Source organism: Coturnix japonica, unplaced genomic scaffold (genome assembly GCF_054131305.1).
Source record: "Coturnix japonica strain WE unplaced genomic scaffold, WE-NBRP24 Scf110, whole genome shotgun sequence".
NCBI classification, from domain to species: domain Eukaryota; kingdom Metazoa; phylum Chordata; class Aves; order Galliformes; family Phasianidae; genus Coturnix; species Coturnix japonica.
Window position 1 is genome coordinate 6,801 of NW_028189013.1, and position 20,680 is coordinate 27,480.

At 54.1% G+C, this 20,680-nt stretch overlaps 1 protein-coding gene across 1 annotated transcript; it reads right to left on the bottom strand.

The window, feature by feature from the left end:
• Positions 1 to 277: 277 nt before the first annotated feature.
• On the bottom strand, positions 278 to 17,230 carry LOC146751224 (prickle planar cell polarity protein 3-like; the record flags this gene model as incomplete). The annotated part of the gene is made up of 10 exons (XM_085535190.1): positions 278 to 1,052; positions 1,706 to 1,769; positions 2,924 to 3,136; positions 7,785 to 7,971; positions 9,502 to 9,705; positions 12,093 to 12,227; positions 13,120 to 13,233; positions 15,088 to 15,104; positions 15,915 to 15,994; positions 17,124 to 17,230. Coding segments are annotated over 10 exons (1,155 nt in total), but the record flags the coding sequence as incomplete, so codon positions are not given.
• Between the last annotated feature and the right edge of the window lie 3,450 nt (positions 17,231 to 20,680).

Below are 20,680 nucleotides of genomic sequence, written 5' to 3' on the forward strand. Positions count from 1 at the left end.
AACCCGGAAGTAGCTCCGGAAGTTGTCTCAGTACGGCGGGGAGACACCGGAAGCCGTTACTCCCCCCCCCCCCCCCCGGTTACCATGACAACCGCTGTCCCTTCTCCTTCCGGCTCCACGGGTCACGTGCGCAGCGCTGACCAATCAGCACCTCCCGACGCTCTCAGCCAATAGGAGGCGCCGCGGGGAGTCACGTGATGGGTCTATAACCATCCTCCCCCCCCATTGCCATATATGGGCACATCATTTGCATACACACAGCCGTAGCCCCGCCCACTTTTGATGACGTCACAGGCGGTGACCCCGCCCCTTTATTGACAGTTCACCCCCACCGTCTATTGGGGGGGGGCATAGAAAGGCACTTCCGGGTCAAAGGTCACAGTGCAGAGGTCACGGAGGGGGGGGGGGGGCAAAGTGCAAAGGTCACCCACAACCATCATGGGGGTCAAAGGTCAAAGTGCTGAGTAAGGGGGGGGCATCAGCAGGGGGCAAAGGTCACTGAGAGGTCAAAGTTAGGCTGAGGTCAGAGGGCAAAGGTCACCAGAGGTCACAGCGAAGGTCAGAGGTCAAAGGTCAACTGAAAAGTTCACAGAGCATCAACAGCCGAGATCGGGCATCACTGTTATGGGGTCAAGACGAGGTCAAAGGTCAAGGAGAGGTCAGAGGTCACACGAAGAGGTCACCATAAGGACTCAGTCTGGATTCAGAGGTCAGAGGTCAACTTGTAGAGGCCAAAGGTCAAACCAGGTCACCAATAGAGGTCAGAGGTCAACCCAAGAGAGGTCACTGCAGAGGAAGAGGTCAAAGGTCATCAAGAGAGGTCAGAGGTCACCAGTAGAGACCAGAGGTCACCCTTAAAGAGGTCAGAGGTCACCTCAGGAGAGGCCAAAGGTCAAACCAGGAGAGGTCACCGCTGGAGAGGTCAGAGGTCAACCCAAGAGAGGTCAGAGGTCACTTCAGTAGAGGTCAGAGGTCACTTCAGGAGAGGCCAAAGGTCAAACCAGGTCACCATTAGAGGTCAGAGGTCACCACAGGAGAGGCCAAAGGTCAGCCTATAAGAGGTCACCGCAGGCAGAGGTCAAAGGTCACCATGAGAGGTCAGAGGTCAGGCCACCGTGCAGCCCCTTGCCCTTGGGGGGGGGGTTGGGCCGCTGGGTGGAGCCGGGAGGGGGCGGAGCTTGCGGGGAGGGGGCGGGGCCGAGGGGGCGTGGCTTAGAGGGGGCGGAGCCAATGGGGAGGGGCGTAGATGAGGGGGCGTGGCCAAGGGGGCGGGGCTTAGAGGAGGGGGCGGGGACGCAGGGGCGGGGCTTAGAAGGGGCAGAGCCAATGGGGTGGGGGTTAGTGGAGGGGGCGGGGCCGAGGGGGCGGGGCTTAGAGGAGGGGGCGGAGCCAAGATGGCGGAGCTGGGGGGGGCGGGGGATGGGCTCCCCCAGGAAGGTGCCATCGTCTGATGATGATGATGATGAAGATGATGATGGCAGCCAATGGGGGGGTCCCCACCTCCCCCTCCTCCTCCTCCTCCTTCTGGGGGGGGTCCTTATCATGATGATCATCCCCCCCTCGAGCCCCATAGCGTCACTTAATAGGTCAACTTGGGGGGCTGGGGGGGGGAAGGGGGGGGGTGGGTTGGGGTTGGGGGGCAGGGGGAGGTGGGGGGGGGGAGGTGGGTGTGGGGCGGGATGGGGGGGGGGCGTGTGGGGCGGACCCCCCTCCGAGTTCGGGCATGGAATGACGATGGGGGGCACCGCGGCGGAAGCGCAGATCAGAGCCTGTGGGGCAGAGGGGGGGGGATGATAAGAGACCCCCCCCCCATTGCCCCATAAACCCTTCATCACCCCCCCCCCCAGTGCCCCATAGATCCCTGAACAGCCCCCCCCCCATAAACCACCCCATAGAACCCTTCACCACCACCCCCGTGCCCCATAGACCCCTCCTCAACAGGCCCCCCCCATAGACCCCCCAGTGTCTCTATAGCTCCACAGGAACCCCATAGATGCCCCCATAGACCCCCATAGGAACCTACAGCCCCCCATAGACCCCCATAGGATCCTACAGGGCCCCCATAGACCCCCATAGGATCCTACAGGGCCCCCATAGACCCCCATAGGATCCTACAGCCCCCCATAGACCCCCATAGGATCCTACAGGGCCCCCATAGACCCCCATAGGATCCTACAGCCCCCATAGACCCCCATAGGATCCTACAGGGCCCCCATAGACCCCCATAGGATCCTACAGCCCCCATAGACCCCCATAGGATCTTACAGCCCCCCATAGACCCCCATAGGATCCTACAGCCCCCCATAGACCCCCCATAGGATCCTACAGGGCCCCCATAGACCCCCATAGACCCCCCATAGGATCCTACAGGGCCCCATGGACCCCCATAGGATCCTACAGCCCCCATAGACCCCCATATGATCCTACAGGGCCCCCATAGACCCCCATAGGATCCTACAGGGCCCCCATAGACCCCCATAGGATCCTACAGGGCCCCCATAGACCCCCATAGGATCCTACAGCCCCCCATAGACCCCCATAGGATCCTACAGGGCCTCCATAGACCCCCATAGGATCCTACAGGGCCTCCATAGACCCCCATAGGATCCTACAGCCCCCCATAGACCCCCAGAGGATCCTACAGGGCCCCCATAGACCCCCATAGGATCCTACAGGGCCCCCATAGACCCCCATAGGATCCTACAGCCCCCCATAGACCCCCATAGGATCCTACAGGGCCCCCATAGACCCCCATAGGATCCTACAGCCCCCCATAGACCCCCATAGGATCCTACAGGGCCCCCATAGACCCCCATAGGATCCTACAGCCCCCCAGTAACCCCATAGATGCCCCCATAGACCCCCATAGGATCCTACAGCCCCCCATAGACCCCCATAGGATCCAACCCCCCCCCCCACTCACCTCCAGGTGGACCCCCTCCCCACGACCTCCTGGAGGGGCAGTTCCTTGGTGCTGGGGGGGGTCTTTGTGCACAGGAATGGGAACAGAAGAGCTGCCCCCCCCGGGGTAAGAAGGGGGACCCCAAAAGATCCCGACCGCAGGCGACGCAGCAGAAACAGGACGGCAACGCGTGCCAGTGCTGCCCCTCGTATGTCATATGGCCCTGATCCACACCTGGATATGGGGGATATGGGGTTATATGGGGGGATATGGGGTTAAATGGGGGGTATGGGGGGGATATGGGATTAAACGGGGGGGTATGGGGTGAAATGGGGGGATATGGGGTGAAATGGGGGGGTAGGGGGGGGATATGGGGTTAAAGGGGGGGGATATGGGGTTATAGGGGGGGGGATATGGGGTTATAGGGGGGGGATATGGGGTTATAGGGGGGGGATATGGGGTGAAATGGGGGGATATGGGGTGAAATGGGGGGGTAGGGGGGGGATATGGGGTTAAAGGGGGGATATATGGGATTATAGGGGGGGATATGGGGTTAAAGGGGGGGATATGGGGTGGAATGGGGGGATATGGGGTGGAATGGGGGGATATGGGGTGAAATGGGGGGGTAGGGGGGGTATATGGGGATAAGGGGGGAATATGGGGTTAAAGGGGGGTATATGGGGTTAAAGGGGGGTATATGGGGTTAAAGGGGGGTATATGGGGTTAAAGGGGGTATATGAGGTGTGCTGCCCCTCGTATGTCATATGGCCCTGAACCACACCTGGATATGGGGGGATATGGGGTTATATGGGGGGATATGGGGTTAAATGGGGGGTATGGGGGGTATATGGGATTAAACGGGGGGGGTATGGGGTGAAATGGGGGGATATGGGGTGAAATGGGGGGGTAGGGGTGGGATATGGGGTTAAAGGGGGGGATATGGGGTTAAAGGGGGGATATGGGGTGAAATGGGGGGGTAGGGGGGGGATATGGGTTAAAGGGGGCGGATAAGGGGTTAAAGGGGGGACATGGGGTTAAAGGGGGGGATATGGGGTTAAAGGGGGGATATGGGGTGAAATGGGGGGTATATGGGGTTCAATGCGGGGGATATGGGGGGGTATATGGGGATAAAGGGGGGGGATATGGGGTTATATGGGGGTATATGGGCTTAAATGGGAGGTTGGGGGGCTATATGGGGTTAAAGGGGGGGTATGGGGGGATATGGGGTTAAAGGGGGGGTATATGGGGTTAAATGGGGGGGTATGGGGTTAAATGGGGAGGTATGGGGGGTGTATGGGGTTAAAGGGGGGGGTATGGGGGATATATGGGTAAAGGGGGGGTATATGGGGTTATATGGGGGGATATGGGGTTAAAGGGGGGGATATGGGGTGAAATGGGGGGATATGGGGTGAAATGGGGGGGAAGGGGGGGTATATGGGGTTAACTGGGGGGTATATGGGGTTAAAGGAGAGATATGAGGTGTGCTGCCCCTCGTACGTCATATGGCCCTGATCCACACCTGGATATGGGGGGATATGGGGTTAAAGGGGGGGGCATGGGGGATATATGGGGTTAAAGGGGGGATATATGGGGTTATAGGGGGGGATATGGGGTTAAAGGGGGGGATATGGGGTGAAATGGGGGGATATGGGGTGAAATGGGGGGGTAGGGGGGGATATGGGGTTAAAGGGGGGGATATGGGGTTTAAGGGGGGGATATGGGGTGAAATGGGGGGATATGGGGTGAAATGGGGGGGTAGGAGGGGGATATGGGGTTAAAGGGGGGGATATGGGGTTAAATGGAGGGGTAGGGGGGTTATATGGGGTTAAATGGAGGGGAAGGGGGGGTATATGGGGTTAAATGGGGGGAATATGGGTTAAAGGGGGGGTATATGGGGTTAAATGGGGGGGGATATGGGGATAAAGGGGGGGGTATATGGGGTTAAAGGGGGGGATATGGGGTGTGCTGCCCCTCGTATGTCATATGGCCCTGTTCCACACCTGGATATGGGGGGATATGGGGTTAAAGGGGGGATATATGGGGTTAAAGGGGGGATATATGGGGTTAAAGGGGGGATATATGGGGTTATAGGGCGGGATATGGGGTTAAAGGGGGGGATATGGGGTTAAAGGGGGGGAATATGGGGGTCAGAATAGGGGGGCTGAAGGGGTTCAAATTGGCGCAACTAAGTCCTATTTTCAGCCATTTTGGTGCAGATAACTGCAATTTTCAGTGTTATTTTCAGCCATTTTTGTCTGGAAAATAGCAATTTTCCACCATTTTGGTGCAAATAAGTGCTATTTTCAGCCATTTCAGCACAAATAACTGCATTTTTCAGCCATTTTGTTGCCACAAAGTCCCATTTTTGGCCCAAAGAAGTGCTATTTTCAGCCAAAAAGCCTCATTTTCAGCCATTTTAGTGCCAAAAAGCCCCATTTTTGGCACAAATAAGTGCAATTTTCATCCATTTTGATGCAAATAAGTGCAATTTTCAGCCATTTCAGCACAAATAACTGCTATTTTCAGCCATTTTGGCGCAATAAGTGCTATTTTCAGCCATTTTAGCACAAATAACTGCTATTTTCAGCCATTTTGATGCAAATAAGTGCAATTTTCAGCCATTTTAGCGCAAATAAGTGCAATTTTCAGCCATTTTGGCCCAAATAAGTGCTATTTTCATCCATTTAGGCCCAAATAAGTGCTATTTTCAGCCATTTCAGCACAAATAACTGCTATTTTCAGCCATTTTAGCACAAATAAGTGCTATTTTCAGCCATTTTAGCACAAATAATTTCTATTTTCAGCCATTTTAGCGCAAATAAGTGCTATTTTCATCCATTTTAGCAAAAATAAGTGCTATTTTCAGCCATTTTAGCACAAATAAGTGCTATTTTCAGCCATTTTAGCGCAAATAAGTGCAATTTTCAGCCACTCTGGCCCAAATAAATGCAATTTTCAGCCATTTTGTTGCCGTAAAACCCCATTTTCGGCCATTTCAGTGCCCAAAATTGCAATTTTTTCACCATTTTGACACAAATAAGTGCTATTTTCCACCATTTTCTTCCCCCAAAACCCCCCATTCTCACCTATGGGGTCCCCGCAGGCGTCGCAGAAACGGTCGTGCATCAATTTTGGTGTAAATAAGTGTAAAGTAAAGCCCCATTTTTGGTGCAAAGAAGTGCTATTTCCAGCCAAAAAGCCTCATTTTCAGCCATTTTAGTGCCAAAAAGCCCCATTTTTGGCACAAATAAGTGCAATTTTCATCCATTATGATGCAAATAAGTGCAATTTTCAGCCATTTCAGCACAAATAACTGCTATTTTCAGCCATTTTGGTGCAAATAAGTGCAATTTTCAGCCATTTCAGCACAAATAACTGCTATTTTCAGCCATTTTGATGCAAATAAGTGCTATTTTCAGCCATTTTAGCACAAATAACTGCTATTTTCAGCCATTTTGGCACAAATAAGTGCTATTTTCACCATTTTAGCGCAAATAAGTGCTATTTTCAGCCATTTTAGCACAAATAAGTGCAATTTTCAGCCATTTTAGCACAAACAAGTGCTATTTTCAGCCATTTTAGCGCAAATAACTGCTATTTTCAGCCATTTTGGCCCAAATAAGTGCTATTTTCAGCCATTTTGATGCAAATAAGTGCTATTTTCAGCCATTTTAGCACAAATAACTGCTATTTTCAGCCATTTTGGCGCAAATAAGTGCTATTTTCAGCCATTTTAGCACAAATAAGTGCAATTTTCAGCCACTCTGATCCAAATAAGTGCAATTTTCAGCCATTTTGGTGCAGAAAATTGCAATTTTCAGCCATTTTGGCGCAAATAACTGCTATTTTCAGCCATTTTGGCCCAAATAAGTGCTATTTTCAGCCATTTCAGCGCAAATAAGTGCAATTTTCAGCCACTCTGGCCCAAATAAGTGCAATTTTCAGCCATTTTGGTGCAGAAAATTGCAATTTTCATCCATTTTAGCACAAATAACTGCTATTTTCAGCCATTTTAGCGCAAATAAGTGCAATTTTCAGCCACTCTGGCCCAAATAACTGCTATTTTCAGCCATTTTGTTGCCGTAAAACCCCATTTTCAGCCATTTCAGTGCCCAAAATTGCAATTTTTTCACCATTTTGACACAAATAAGTGCTATTTTCCACCATTTTCTTCCCCAAAAAACCCCCATTCTCACCTATGGGGTCCCCGCAGGCGTCGCAGAACTGGTCGTGCATCAATTTTGGTGTAAATAAGTGTAAAGTAAAGCCCCATTTTTGGTGCAAAGAAGTGCTATTTTCAGCCAAAAAGCCTCATTTTCAGCCATCTTAGTGCCAAAAAACCCCATTTTTGGTGCAAATAAGTGCAATTTTCATCCATTATGATGCAAATAAGTGCTATTTTCAGCCATTTTAGCACAAATAATTGCTATTTTCAGCCATTTTAGCGCAAATAAATGCTATTTTCATCCATTTTGGCCCAAATAAGTGCTATTTTCAGCCATTTTAGCGCAAATAAGTGCTATTTTCAGCCATTTTAGCACAAATAAGTCCTATTTTCAGCCATTTTGGTGCAAATAAGTGCTATTTTCAGCCATTTTAGCACAAATAAGTCCTATTTTCAGCCATTTTGGTGCAAATTAGTGCAATTTTCAGCCATTTTGGTGCAGAAAATTGCAATTTTCAGCCATTTTGGTGCAAATAAGTGCAATTTTCATCCATTTTAGCACAAATAAGTCCTATTTTCAGCCATTTTGGCGCAAATAAGTGCAATTTTCAGCCACTCTGGCCCAAATAAGTGCAATTTTCAGCCATTTTGGTGCAGAAAATTGCTATTTTCCACCATTTTCTTCCCCAAAAACCCCCATTCTCACCCCATTCTCACCTATGGGGTCCCCGCAGGCGTCACAGAACTGGTCGTGCAGGTGGCGGTGGCAGGGGGGGCAATATGGCCGCCCCCTCCTCATGACGTAGCGCTGCCCCCCCAGCGGCTCCTCGCACTCGAAGCAGCAAAAATGGCGGAGGTGCCAACGGACGCCCTCGGCCTCCGTGCACTGATTGGACAGGATGAGCTGCAGGGGGGGTGATGGGAAACAGGAAGTGGGGTTTGAGGTGTTGTGGGATATGGGGTAACAGGAAGTGGGGGGGGTACAGGAAGTGGGGGGGTAACAGGAAGTGGGGTGGGGGTAACAGGAAGTGGGGGGTATTGTGGGATATGGGGTAACAGGAAGTGGGGTGATGGGTAACAGGAAGTGGGGGTGATGGGAAACAGGAAGTGAAGGGGTATTATGGGATATGGGGTGATGGGAAACAGGAAGTGGGGTGATGGGAAACAGGAAGTGGGGTTTGAGGTGTTGTGGGATATGGGGTGATGGGAAACAGGAAGTGGGGGGGTATTGTGGGATATGGGGTAACAGGAAGTGGGGGGGTAACAGGAAGTGAGGTGATGGGAAACAGGAAGTGGGGGGTGATGGGAAACAGGAAGTAGGATTTGAGGTATTATGGGATATGGGGTGATGAGAAACAGGAAGGGGAGAGGGGGGTAACAGGAAGTGGGGTGATGGGAAACAATAAGTGGGGTTTGAGGTGTTGTGGGATATGGGGTGATGGGAAACAGGAAGTGGGAGGGCATTGTGGGATACGGGGTAACAGGAAGTGGGGTGATGGGAAACAGGAAGTGGGGGGGTATCATGGGATATGGGAGGGGTGATGGGAAACAGGAAGTGGGATTTGAGGTATTATGGGATATGGGGTGATGAGAAACAGGAAGTGGAGAGGGGGGTAACAGGAAGTGGGGTGATGGGTAACAGGAAGTGGGGGGGTATCATGGGATATGGGAGGGGTGATGGGAAACAGTGGGGTGATGGGAAACAGGAAGTGGGGTTTGAGGTATTGTGGGATATGGGGTGATGAGAAACAGGAAGTGGAGAGGGGGGTAACAGGAAGTGGGGTGATGGGAAACAGGAAGTGGGGGGTGATGGGTAACAGGAAGTGGGGGGTATCATGGGATATGGGAGGGGGGATGGGAAACAGGAAGTGGGATTTGAGGTATTATGGGATATGGGGTGATGAGAAACAGGAAGTGGAGAGGGGGGGTAACAGGAAGTGGGGTGATGGGTAACAGGAAGTGGGGTTTGAGGTGTTGTGGGATATGGGGTGATGGGAAACAGGAAGTGGGGTTTGAAGTATTGTGGGATGTGGGGTGATGAGAAACAGGAAGTGGAGAGGGGGGTAACAGGAAGTGGGGTGATGGGAAACAGAAAGTGGGGTTTGAGGTGTTGTGGGATATGGGGTGATGGGAAACAGGAAGTGGGAGGGCATTGTGGGATATGGGGTAACAGGAAGTGGGGTGATGGGAAACAGGAAGTGGGTGGGTATCATGGGATATGGGAGGGGGGATGGGAAACAGGAAGTGGGATTTGAGGTATTATGGGATATGGGGTGATGAGAAACAGGAAGTGGAGAGGGGGGTAACAGGAAGTGGGGTGATGGGTAACAGGAAGTGGGAGGGCATTGTGGGATACGGGGTAACAGGAAGTGGGGTGATGGGTAACAGGAAGTGGGGTGATGGGTAACAGGAAGTGGGGGCACGATTTGGGTACCTCGTCGCAGGCCTGGCAGCGTGGCCGTTGTGTTTCAGCGTGGTGCCGCCCGCAGTAGATGCGGCCATCTTGGTAGAAGTAGATGAGATCCACCAGCAGCTCCCCACACGTGGCACAGGTGAAGCACTGAGGGTGCCAACAGGCCCCATGGCCGGCCCGCGTGGCAAACACCGCCATGTCGCCTCCAATCAGCCGCCGGCCGCACTGTGGGGGGAGAAGGGTGGTCAAAATGGCAGATGGGGCCCATCAAAATGCGGGTTGGAGGCAACAAAATGGCGGCTGGGGGCATCAAAATGGCGGTCAGGGCATTAAGATGAGGGTTGGGGGTAACAAAATGGCGGTTGGGGGCAACAAAATGGCGGCCCTGTTGGCCAATGGGGGCCCAAAATTGGGTATTTGGGGGGTATTTTGAGTTCTTGATGGCCAACGGAGGCCCAAAATGGGAATTTTTGAGGTCATTTTGGGGGATTTTGGGGCATAATGGCCAATGAAGGCCCAAAATGGCGATTTTTGGGGTCATTTTGGGGCATTTGGGGTTCCTGTTGGCAAAGGGAAGCCCAAAATGGGGATTTTTTGGGTTGTTTTGGGGTATTTTGAGGTCCTTTTGGCCAACGAAGGCCCCAAAATGGGGGTTTTTGGGGTCATTTTGGGGTATTTTGGGTTCTTGTTGGCCAACGAAGGCCCAAAATTGGGATTTTTGGGGTCATTTGGGGGTTTTTGAGATCCTGTTGGCCAACGAGGGCCCCAAATGGGGATTTTTGGGGTCATTTTGGGGGATTTTGGGACCTGTTGGCCAATGAAGGCCCCAAAATGGGGATTTTTTGGGTCATTTTAGGGGTTATGAGGTCCTTTTGGCCAATGGGGGCCCAAAATTGGGTATTTGGGGGGTATTTTGAGTTCTTGATGGCCAACGGAGGCCCAAAATGGGAATTTTTGAGGTCATTTTGGGGGATTTTGGGTCCTAATGGCCAATGAAGGCCCCAAATGGTGATTTTTGGGGTCATTTTGGGGCATTTGGGGTTCCTGTTGGCAAAGGGAAGCCCAAATTGGGGATTTTTGGTGTCATTTTGGGGTATTTTGAGGTCATTTTGGCCAACAAAGGCCCCAAAATGGGGATTTTTGGGGTCATTTTGGGGTACTTTGAAGTCCTTTTGGCCAACGAAGGCCCCAAAATGGGAATTTTTGGGGTCATTTGGGGGTTTTTGAAGTCCTGTTGGCCAATAGGGCCCCAAAATGGGGATTTTTGGGGTCATTTTGGGGCATTTGGGGTTCCTGTTGGCAAAGGGAAGCCCAAATTGGGGATTTTTGGGGTCATTTTGGGGGTTTTTGAGATCCTGTTGGCCAACGAAGGCCCCAAATGGGGATTTTTGGGGTCATTTTGGGGGATTTTGGGACCTGTTGGCCAATGAAGGCCCCAAAATGGGGATTTTTTGGGTCATTTTGGGGGTTATGAGGTACTTTTGGCCAATGGGGGCCCAAAATTGGGTATTTGGGGGGTATTTTGAGTTCTTGATGGCCAACGGAGGCCCAAAATGGGAATTTTTGGGGTCATTTTGGGGCATTTGGGGTTCCTGTTGGCAAAGGGAAGCCCAAATTGGGGGTTTTTGGCGTCATTTTGGGGTATTTTGAGGTCCTTTTGGCCAATAGGGCCCCAAATTGGGGATTTTTGGGGTCATTTTGGGGTACTTTGAAGTCCTTTTGGCCAACGAAGGCCCCAAAATGGGGATTTTTGGGGTCATTTGGGGGTTTTTGAGATCCTGTTGGCCAACAAAGGCCCCAAATGGGGATTTTTGGGGTCATTTTGGGGGATTTTGGGACCTGTTGGCCAATGGAGGCCCCAAAATGGGGATTTTTGGGGTCATTTGGGGGTTTTTGAAGTCCTGTTGGCCAACGAAGGCTCAAAATGGGGATTTTTTTGGTCATTTTGGGGTTATGAGGTCCTTTTGGCCAATGGGGGCCCAAAATCGGGTATTTGGGGGGTATTTTGAGTTCTTGATGGCCAACGAAAGCCCAAAATGGGAATTTTTGAGGTCATTTTGGGGTATTTGGGGTTCCTGTTGGCAAAGGGAAGCCCAAATTGGGGATTTTTGGGGTCATTTTGGGGGATTTTGGGACCTGTTGGCCAATGAAGGCTCAAAATTGAGAATTTTGGGGGATTTTGAGTTCTCTTTGGCCAATGAAGGCAGAAAATGGGGATTTTTTGGGGTCATTTTGGGGGATTTTGGGACCTGTTGGCCAATGAAGGCCCAAAATGGCGATTTTTGGGGTCATTTTGGGGCATTTTGAGGTCCTTTTGGCCAATACAGCCCCAAATTGGGGATTTTTGGGGTCATTTTGGGGTATTTTGAGGTCCTTTTGGCCAACAAAAGCCTTAAAGTGGGGATTTTTTGGGTGATTTTGGGGTTTTTGAGGTCCTTTTGGCCAACGAACGCCCCAAAATGGGGATTTTTGGGGTCATTTTGGGGTTTTTGAAGTCCTGTTGGCCAATAGGGCCCCAAATGGGGTCATTTTGGGGGTATTTTGGGTTCTTGTTGGCCAATAAAGGCCCCCAAATGGGGTATTTTGGGGTAATTCTGGGGGTCTCTTGGTACCTGTTGGCAGATGGAGGTGGATGTGGGTGGGATGGGGCGGGCGCTGCCCCGACCCAAATTCTCCCTTTGACGTTGTTGGGCGAAAAGCTTCAGCTCCCGACGTTCAGCTGCATCCAATGCATTGCAGTATTGGGGCTGGGGGAGAAATAGGGGGGAAATGGGATCAAAATGGGGTCAGTGGGGCTAAAATGGCACCCAATGGGGTCAATGGGGCCCTAAATGGCAACCAATGGGGTCAATGGGGCCCTAAATGGCCCCATAACCCACCCAGAACCTCTCCCCGCCCCACACCTCCTCCCATAACCTTCCCATAATCCCCCCATGACCCTCTCCAGCCCCACATCTCCCCCCATAACCCACCCAGGACCCCTCCCATCCCCCCATAACCCCCCCAGGACCCACCCAGCTCCCCATAACCCCCCCAGGACCCCCCCCAGGGGGGGGTCCACCCCCAGCCCCACATCTCCCCCCATAACCCCTCCAGGACCCCTCCCAGCTCTCCATAACCCCCCCAGGACCCCTCCCCACCCCACACCTCCCCCCATAACCTTCCCATAACCCCCCCAGCCCCACATCTCCCCCCATAACCCCCCCAGGACCCCCCCAACCCCCCCAGGTCCCCCCCCAGACCCACATCTCCCCTCCAGAACCCCCCCAGAACCCCTCCCTGCCCCACATCTCCCCACATAACCCCTCCAGGACCCCCCCCAGCCCCACATCTCCCCCCATAACCCACCCAGGACCCCCCCCAGCCCCCCATAACCCCCCCAGGACCCCCCCCAGCCCCACATCTCCCCCCATAACCCCCTCAGGACCCCCCCCAGCCCCCCATAACCCACCCAGGACCCCTCCCAGCCCCACATCTACCCCCATATCCCCCCTAGGACCCCCCCCAGCCCCACATCTCCCCCCATAACCCCTCCAGGACTCTCTCCAGCCCCACATCTCCCCCCATAACCCCCCCAGGATCCCCCCCAGCCCCACACCTCCCCCCATAACCTTCCCATAACTCCCCCCAGCCCCACACCTCGCTGTCATGTGGGGGCAGCTGTTGTAGGAGCTGTCGGACCCGGTTCCTCTCCCCGGGGCTGTTGACGTACGGGATCTTCTCCTCCGGCCAATGGCTGAAGAACTGCGACACCTGGGGGGCGGGGCTTAAGTGGGTGGGGCCTAAAGGGGGCGGGGCCTAAAGGGGTGGGGCCTATAGGGGGTGGGGGCTATGGGAGTGGGCGGAGCCTAAGGGGAAAGGGGTCTATGGGGCTGGAAACCCTTAGACCCCCATAGACTCCCCATAGACTTCCCATAGACCTCATAGACCCCCAGTTGGCCCAATAGACCCCACAGACCCCCCATAGACCCCATAGACTCCTCATAGACCCACAGACTTCCCATAGACCCCATGTTGGTCCCATAGACCCCATAGACTCCCCATAGACCCCATGTTGGCCCCATAGACCCATAGACCTGAAGGGGGGGGGTCTCAAGGTCTATGGGGGTCTATGGGGGTCCTATGGGGGGTCTATGGGGCCAACAGGGATCTATGGGGTCTATGGGAAGTCTATGGGTCTATGGGAAGTCTATGGGGTCTATGGGGAGTCTATGGGTCTATGGGGAGTCTATGGGGTCTATGGGGAGTCTATGGGGGTCTATGGGGAGTCTATGGGGTCTATGGGAAGTCTATGGGGGTCTATGGAAGTGGTGTCAATTGGGGGCGGGGCTTAAGTGGGCGGGGCCTATAGGGGGCGGGGCCTATATGGGTGTGGCCTGGGAGGGGGCGGGGCCTAAGGGGAAAGGGGTCTATGGGGCTGGAAAGGAATGAATGGGGGTGAATGGGGGTGAATGGGGGCGGGACTTAAGTGGGTGGGGCCAATAGGGGGCGGGGCCTAAAGGGGAAAGGGCCCATAAACCCCCAGTTGGCCCCATAGACCCCACAGACCCCCCATAGACTCCCCATAGACCCATAGACTTCCCATAGACCCCATAGATCCCTGTTGGCCCCATAGACCCCCATAGACTTCCCATAGACCCCATAGACTTCCCATAGATCCCTGTTGGCCCCATAGACCCCATAGACTTCCCATAGACTTCCCATAGACTTCCCATAGACTTCCCATAGATCCCTGTTGGCCCCATAGACCCCATAGACTTCCCATAGACCCCATAGACTCCTCATAGACCCCATGTTGGTCCCATAGACCCCATAGACTCCCCGTAGACCCATAGACTTCCCATAGACCCCATAGATCCCTGTTGGCCCCACAGACCCCATAGACTTCCCATAGACCCCATAGACTTCCCATAGACCCCATAGACTTCCCATAGACCCCATAGACCCCACAGACTTCCCATAGACCCCATAGACTCCCCGTAGACCCCATAGATCCCTGTTGGCCCCATAGACCCCATAGACTTCCCATAGACCCCATAGACTTCCCATAGACCCCATAGACCCCCCATAGACTCTCCATAGACCAATGGGGGGGAGGGCAATCTATGGGGTTTTCTATGGGGGGGGGGGGGACCCAATATATGGGGTTTCTATGGGAGGGACACCCTATATATGGGGTTTTTAATGGGGGGGGCCTAATATATAGGATTATTTTAAGGGGGGGGGGCCAATATGTGGGGTTATCTATGGGAGGGGGGAACCAATCTATGGGGTTTCTATGGGGGGGACACACCCTATATATGGGGTTTTTAATGGGGAGGGGGTCTCAAATCATTGGGGGGGGGGGGGGGGGGGCAGGGATTTAATATGGGGGGGGGGGGTCTTCATTACCTGCTCCGTATTGAGTCCGGGGGGGGCCCATACAAACTCTTCGGGGGGGCATCCGGAGTCGCCATCGGACCCCCCCCCTTTTTGCCCCCCCCCTCCCCCTTTCGGACCCCCCCCCCAAATGACACATGAGGCGTTGGAGGGGGTCTTTGGGGGGGACCCCCCCCCTGCCCCATCCCCCCCCCCCCACGGCGGCGTGATCCACACGGGGGCATTTACAGTGCTGGCAGATCTTCCTATGGGGGGGGGTAAAAATAGGGGGGGGTAATTAGAATAGGGGTTAATTAATGGGGTATATGGGGGGTATATGGGGGGTATATGTGGGGGTATATGGGGGGGTATATGGGGGGGTATATGGGGGGGGTATATGGGGGGGGTATATGGGGGGGGTATATGGGGGGGGTATATGGGGGGTATATGGGGGGGGTATATGGGGGGTATATGGGGTGGTATATGGGGGGTATATGGGGGGTATACGGGGGGTATACGGGGGGTATACGGGGGTTATATGGGGATTATATGGGGTGGTATATGGGGGTATATGGGGGGGTATATGGGGGGGGATATGGGGGGGGATATGGGGGGGGGATATGGGGGGGGGATATGGGGGGGGGATATGGGGGGGGATATGGGGGGGGGATATGGGGGGGGGATATGGGGGGGGGATATGGGGGGGGGATATGGGGGGGGATATGGGGGGGGTAATTAGGATAGGGGTTAATTAATGTAATTAATGGGGGGGTGGGGTTATATGGGGGGTATATGGGGGGGTATATAGGGGGGGCAATAAGGATAGGGGTTAATTAATGCAATTAATGGGGGGGTGGGGGGTATATGGGGGGGTGAATGGGGGGGTATATGGGGGGGTAAAAATGGGGGGGGTAATTAGGATAGGGGTTAATTAATGTAATTAATGGGGGAGTGGGGGCATATGGGGGGGTATATGGGGGGTATATGGGGGGGTATAGGGTGGGGTATATGGGGGGGTAATAAGGATATGGGTTAATTAAGGGGGGGGTTAATTAATGGGGGGGGGGGGGTCAGACCTCCATCCGTGCACTTGGAACCCTGGGCATTGCTCCCCACACGTGTGACATGGCTGCCCACGGTCGGGGTCCTCTGTGGGCTGATGGGGTGGGGGGGTTAATTCATACCCCCCCCCCCAGCCCCATAGGAGCCCCATAGATCCCCCCCCAGCCCCATAGGAGCCCCATAGATCCCCCCCCAGCCCCATAGGAGCCCCATAGATCCCCCACCCAGCCCCATAGGAGCCCCATAGATCCCCCCCCAGCCCCATAGGAGCCCCATAGATCCCCCACCCAGCCCCATAGGAGCCCCATAGATCCCCCACCCAGCCCCATAGGAGCCCCATAGAACCCCCTCCAGCCCTATAGGAGCCCCATAGATCTCCCCACAGCCCCATAGGAGCCCCATAGATCCCCATAGGTCCTTCTTAGCCCCATAGATCCCTCCCGCAGCCCCATAGGAGCCCCATAGATCCCCACAGGTCCTTCTCAGCCCCATAGATCCCTCCTCCAGCCACATACGAGCCCCATAGATCCTCCACCCAGCCCCATAGGAGCCCCATAGATCCCCCACCCAGCCCCATAGGAGCCCCATAGAACCCCCTCCAACCCCATAGGAGCCCCATAGATCTCCCCACAGCCCCATAAGAGCCCCATAGATCCCCATAGGTCCTTCTTAGCCTAATAGATCCCTCCCCCAGCCCCATAGGAGCCCCATAGATCCCCACAGGTCCTTCTCAGCCCCATAGATCCCTCCTCCAGCCCCATAGGAGCCCCATAGAACCCCCTCCAACCCCATAGGAGCCCCATAGATCTCCCCACAGCCCCATAGGAGCCCCATAGATCCCCATAGGTCCTTCTTAGCCCCATAGATCCCTCCCGCAGCCCCATAGGAGCCCCATAGATCCCCACAGGTCCTTCTCAGCCCCATAGATCCCTCCTCCAGCCACATACGAGCCCCATAGATCCTCCACCCAGCCCCATAGGAGCCCCATAGATCCCCCACCCAGCCCCATAGGAGCCCCATAGAACCCCCTCCAGCCCCATAGGAGCCGCATAGATCTCCCCACAGCCCCATAGGAGCCCCATAGATCCCCATAGATCCTTCTTAGCCCCATAGATCCCTCCCACAGCCCCATTCTGCCCCATAGAGCCCCATTCTGCCCCATAGAGCCCTATTCTGCCCCATAGAGCCCCATTCTGCCCCATAGGACCCCCATAACTCCTCACCCCCCTCGCCGACCGCCTCCGGAGCGACCCCCGAACAAACATGGCTGCCGCGAGACCACGCCCCCTGACGCTGACCACGCCCACTCCTGTTTGGCCACGCCCACTCCCGTTTAAACCACTCCCGTTTTGAGCTGTCAATCAAATAGAGGCCACCCCCCGACGCTGGCCACGCCCACTCCTGTTTAAACCGCTCTCGTATTGAACTGTCAATCAAATATAGGCCACGCCCCCCGACGCTGACCACGCTCACTCCAGTTCAAACCGCTCCGTATCGAGCTGTCAATCAAATCGAGACCACGCCCCCCGACGCTGACCACGCCCACTCACCTTTAGCCACGCCCACTCCTGCTTAAACCTCTCCGTATCGAGCTGTCAATCAAATCGAGGCCACCTCCGCCATGTTGTTTTGGGGTCTTATGGGGGACTAAAGGGGGTCCTATGGGGGTCCTGGGGGGTCTTATGGGGGACTAAAGGGGGTCTTATGGGGGTCCTGGGGGGTCTTATGGGGTCTTATGAGGGGGCTAAAGAGGTCTTATGGGGGTCCTGGGGGGTCTTATGGGGGCTAACGGGGTTCTATGGGGTTTTATGGGGTCTAAAGGGGGTTCTATAGGGCCTTATTGGGGTCTAAAGGGGTCCTATGGGGGTCCTGAGAGGTCTTATGGGGGGCCAAAGGGGTCTTGTGGGGGGCTAAAGGGGTCTTATGGGGTCTTATGGGGGCCAAAGGGGTCTTATGGGGGGCTAAAGGGGACTTATTGGGGTCTTATGGGGGTCCTGGGGGGTCTTATGGGGTCCTATGAGGGTCTTATGGGGTCCTATGAGGGTCCTATGGGGTCTTATGGGGTCTTATGGGGGGCTAAAGGGGGTCCTATGAGGGTCCTGGGGGGTCTTATAGGGGACTAAAGGGGATCCTATGGGGGTCCTGGCGGGTCTTATGGGGTCTTATGGGGGGCTAAAGGGGTCCTAAGGGGGTCCTAATGGGGGTCCTGGGGGGTCTTATGGGGTCTTATGGGGGACTAAAGGGGGTCTTATGGGGGTCCTGGGGGGTCTTATGGGGTCTTATGGGGGACTAAAGGGGGTCTTATGGGGGTCCTGGGGGGTCTTATGGGGTCTTATGGGGGACTAAAGGGGGTCTTATGGGGGTCCTGGGGGGTCTTATGGGGTCTTATGGGGGACTAAAGGGGGCCTTATGGGGGTCCTGGGGGGTCTTATGGGGGCTAAAGGGGTTCTATGGGGTTTTATGGGGTCTAAAGGGGGTTCTATAGGGCCTTATTGGGGTCTAAAGGGGTCCTATGGGGGTTCTGAGAGGTCTTATGGGGGGCCAAAGGGGTCTTGTGGGGTCTTATGGGGGGCTAAAGGGGTCTTATGGGGTCTTATGGGGGCCAAAGGGGTCTTATGGGGGGCTAAAGGGGACTTATTGGGGTCTAAAGGGGTCCTATGGGGTCTTATGGGGGTCCTGGGGGGTCTTATGGGGGGCTAAAGGGGTTCTATGGGGGTCCTGAGGGGTCTTATGGGGGGCTAAAGGGGTCTTATGGGGTCGCTCAGGTGGGGCCAGCGGAAACCTGGCAGGTACTGGGGGATATGGGGGATATGGGGAGAGAAATGGGGTTAAATGAGGGTCTATGGGGGGCCTAGGGGGTTCTATGGGGTCCTATGGGGGTCCTGGGGGGTCTTATGTGGTCTTATGGGGGACTAAAGGGGGTCCTATGGGGGTCCTGGGGGGTCTTATGGGGTCTTATGGGGGGCTAAAGGGGTCCTATGGGGGTCCTGGGGGGTCTTATGGGGTCCTATGAGGGTCTTATGGGGTCCTCTCGGTTACGGGACTCATTCTCTGTCCTATTTGGCTTGATTCGTTAGCTCAACTTTCAATTCTATTGTGTTATATTTCGATATAGTATTTAGTAAATCAATGTGCCTCCTTACATCGTTGCCGCTGTTTCCTTTTTCTATGGGGGGTTATGGGGGTCTATGGGGTGTTATAGGGGATCTATGGGGTCTATGGGGGGTTATGGGGGTCTATGGGGTGTTATAGGGGATCTATGGGGTCTATGGGGGGTTATGGGGGTCTATGGGGATTTACAGGGGTTCTATGGGGGTCTGTGTGGGGTTATAGGGGATTTATAGGGTGTTATAGGGGATCTATGGGGTCTATGAGGGGTTATGGGGGTCTATGGGGTGTTATAGGGGATCTATAGGGTCTATGGGGGATCTATGGGGGCTTATGGGGGTCTATGGGGTGTTATAGGGGATCTATGGGGTCTATGTGGGGTTATAGGGGATTTATGGTGTGTTATAGGGGATTTATGGGGTGTTATAGGGGATCTATGGGGTCTGTGGGGGGTTATGGGGGTCTATGGGGTGTTATAGGGGATCTATGGGGTCTATGGGGACTTATGGGGGTCTATGGGGATTTACAGGGGTTCTATGGGGGTCTGTGTGGGGTTATAGGGGATTTATGGGGTGTTATAGGGGATCTATGGGGTCTATGGGGGGTTATGGGTGTCTATGTGGTATTATAGGGGATCTATGGGGACTATGGTGTGTTATGGGTGTCTATGGGGTGTTATAGGGGATCTATGTGGTCTATGGGGGTTATGGGGGTCTATGGGGTGTTATAGGGGATCTATGGGGGGTTATGGGGTTCTATGGGGTGTTATAGGGGATCTATGTGGTCTATGGGGGGTTATGGGTGTCTATGTGGTATTATAGGGGATCTATGGGGATTATGGTGTGTTATGGGTGTCTATGGGGTGTTATAGGGGATCTATGTGGTCTATGGGGGTTATGGGGGTCTATGGGGTGTTATAGGGGATCTATGGGGGGTTATGAGGTTCTATGGGGTGTTATAGGGAATCTATGGGGGGTTATGGGGTTCTATGGGGTGTTATAGGGGATCTATGGGGTCTATGGGGGGTTATGGGTGTCTATAGGGTATTATAGGGGATCTATGGGGACTATGGTGTGTTATGGGGTTCTATGGGGTGTTATAGGTGATCTATGGGGTCTATGTGGGGTTATAGGGGATTTATGGTGTGTTATAGGGGATGTATAGGATCTATGGGGTGTTCTGGGGTCTATGGGGATTTATAGGGGTTCTATGGGGGTCTATGGGGTTATAGGGGATTTATGGTGTATTATGGAGGTCTATGGGGTGTTATAGGGGATCTATGGGGGGCTATGGGTGTCTATGGGGTGTTATAGGGGATCTATGGGGTCTATGGGGGGTTATGGGGATCTATGGGGTGTTATAGGTGATCTATGGGATCTACGGGGGGGTTATGGGGGTCTATGAGGTGTTATAGGGGATCTATGGGGTCTATGGGGGCTTATGGGGGTCTATGGGGTGTTATAGGGGATCTATGGGGTCTATGGGGTGTTATGGGGGTCTATGGGGTGTTATAGGGGATCTATGGGGTCTATGGGGGGCTATGGGTGTCTATGGGGTGTTATAGGGGATCTATGGGGTCTATGGGGGGCTATGGGTGTCTATGGGGTGTTATAGGGGATCTATGGGGTCTATGGGGGGATATGGGGGTCTATGGGGAGTTATGGGGGTCTAT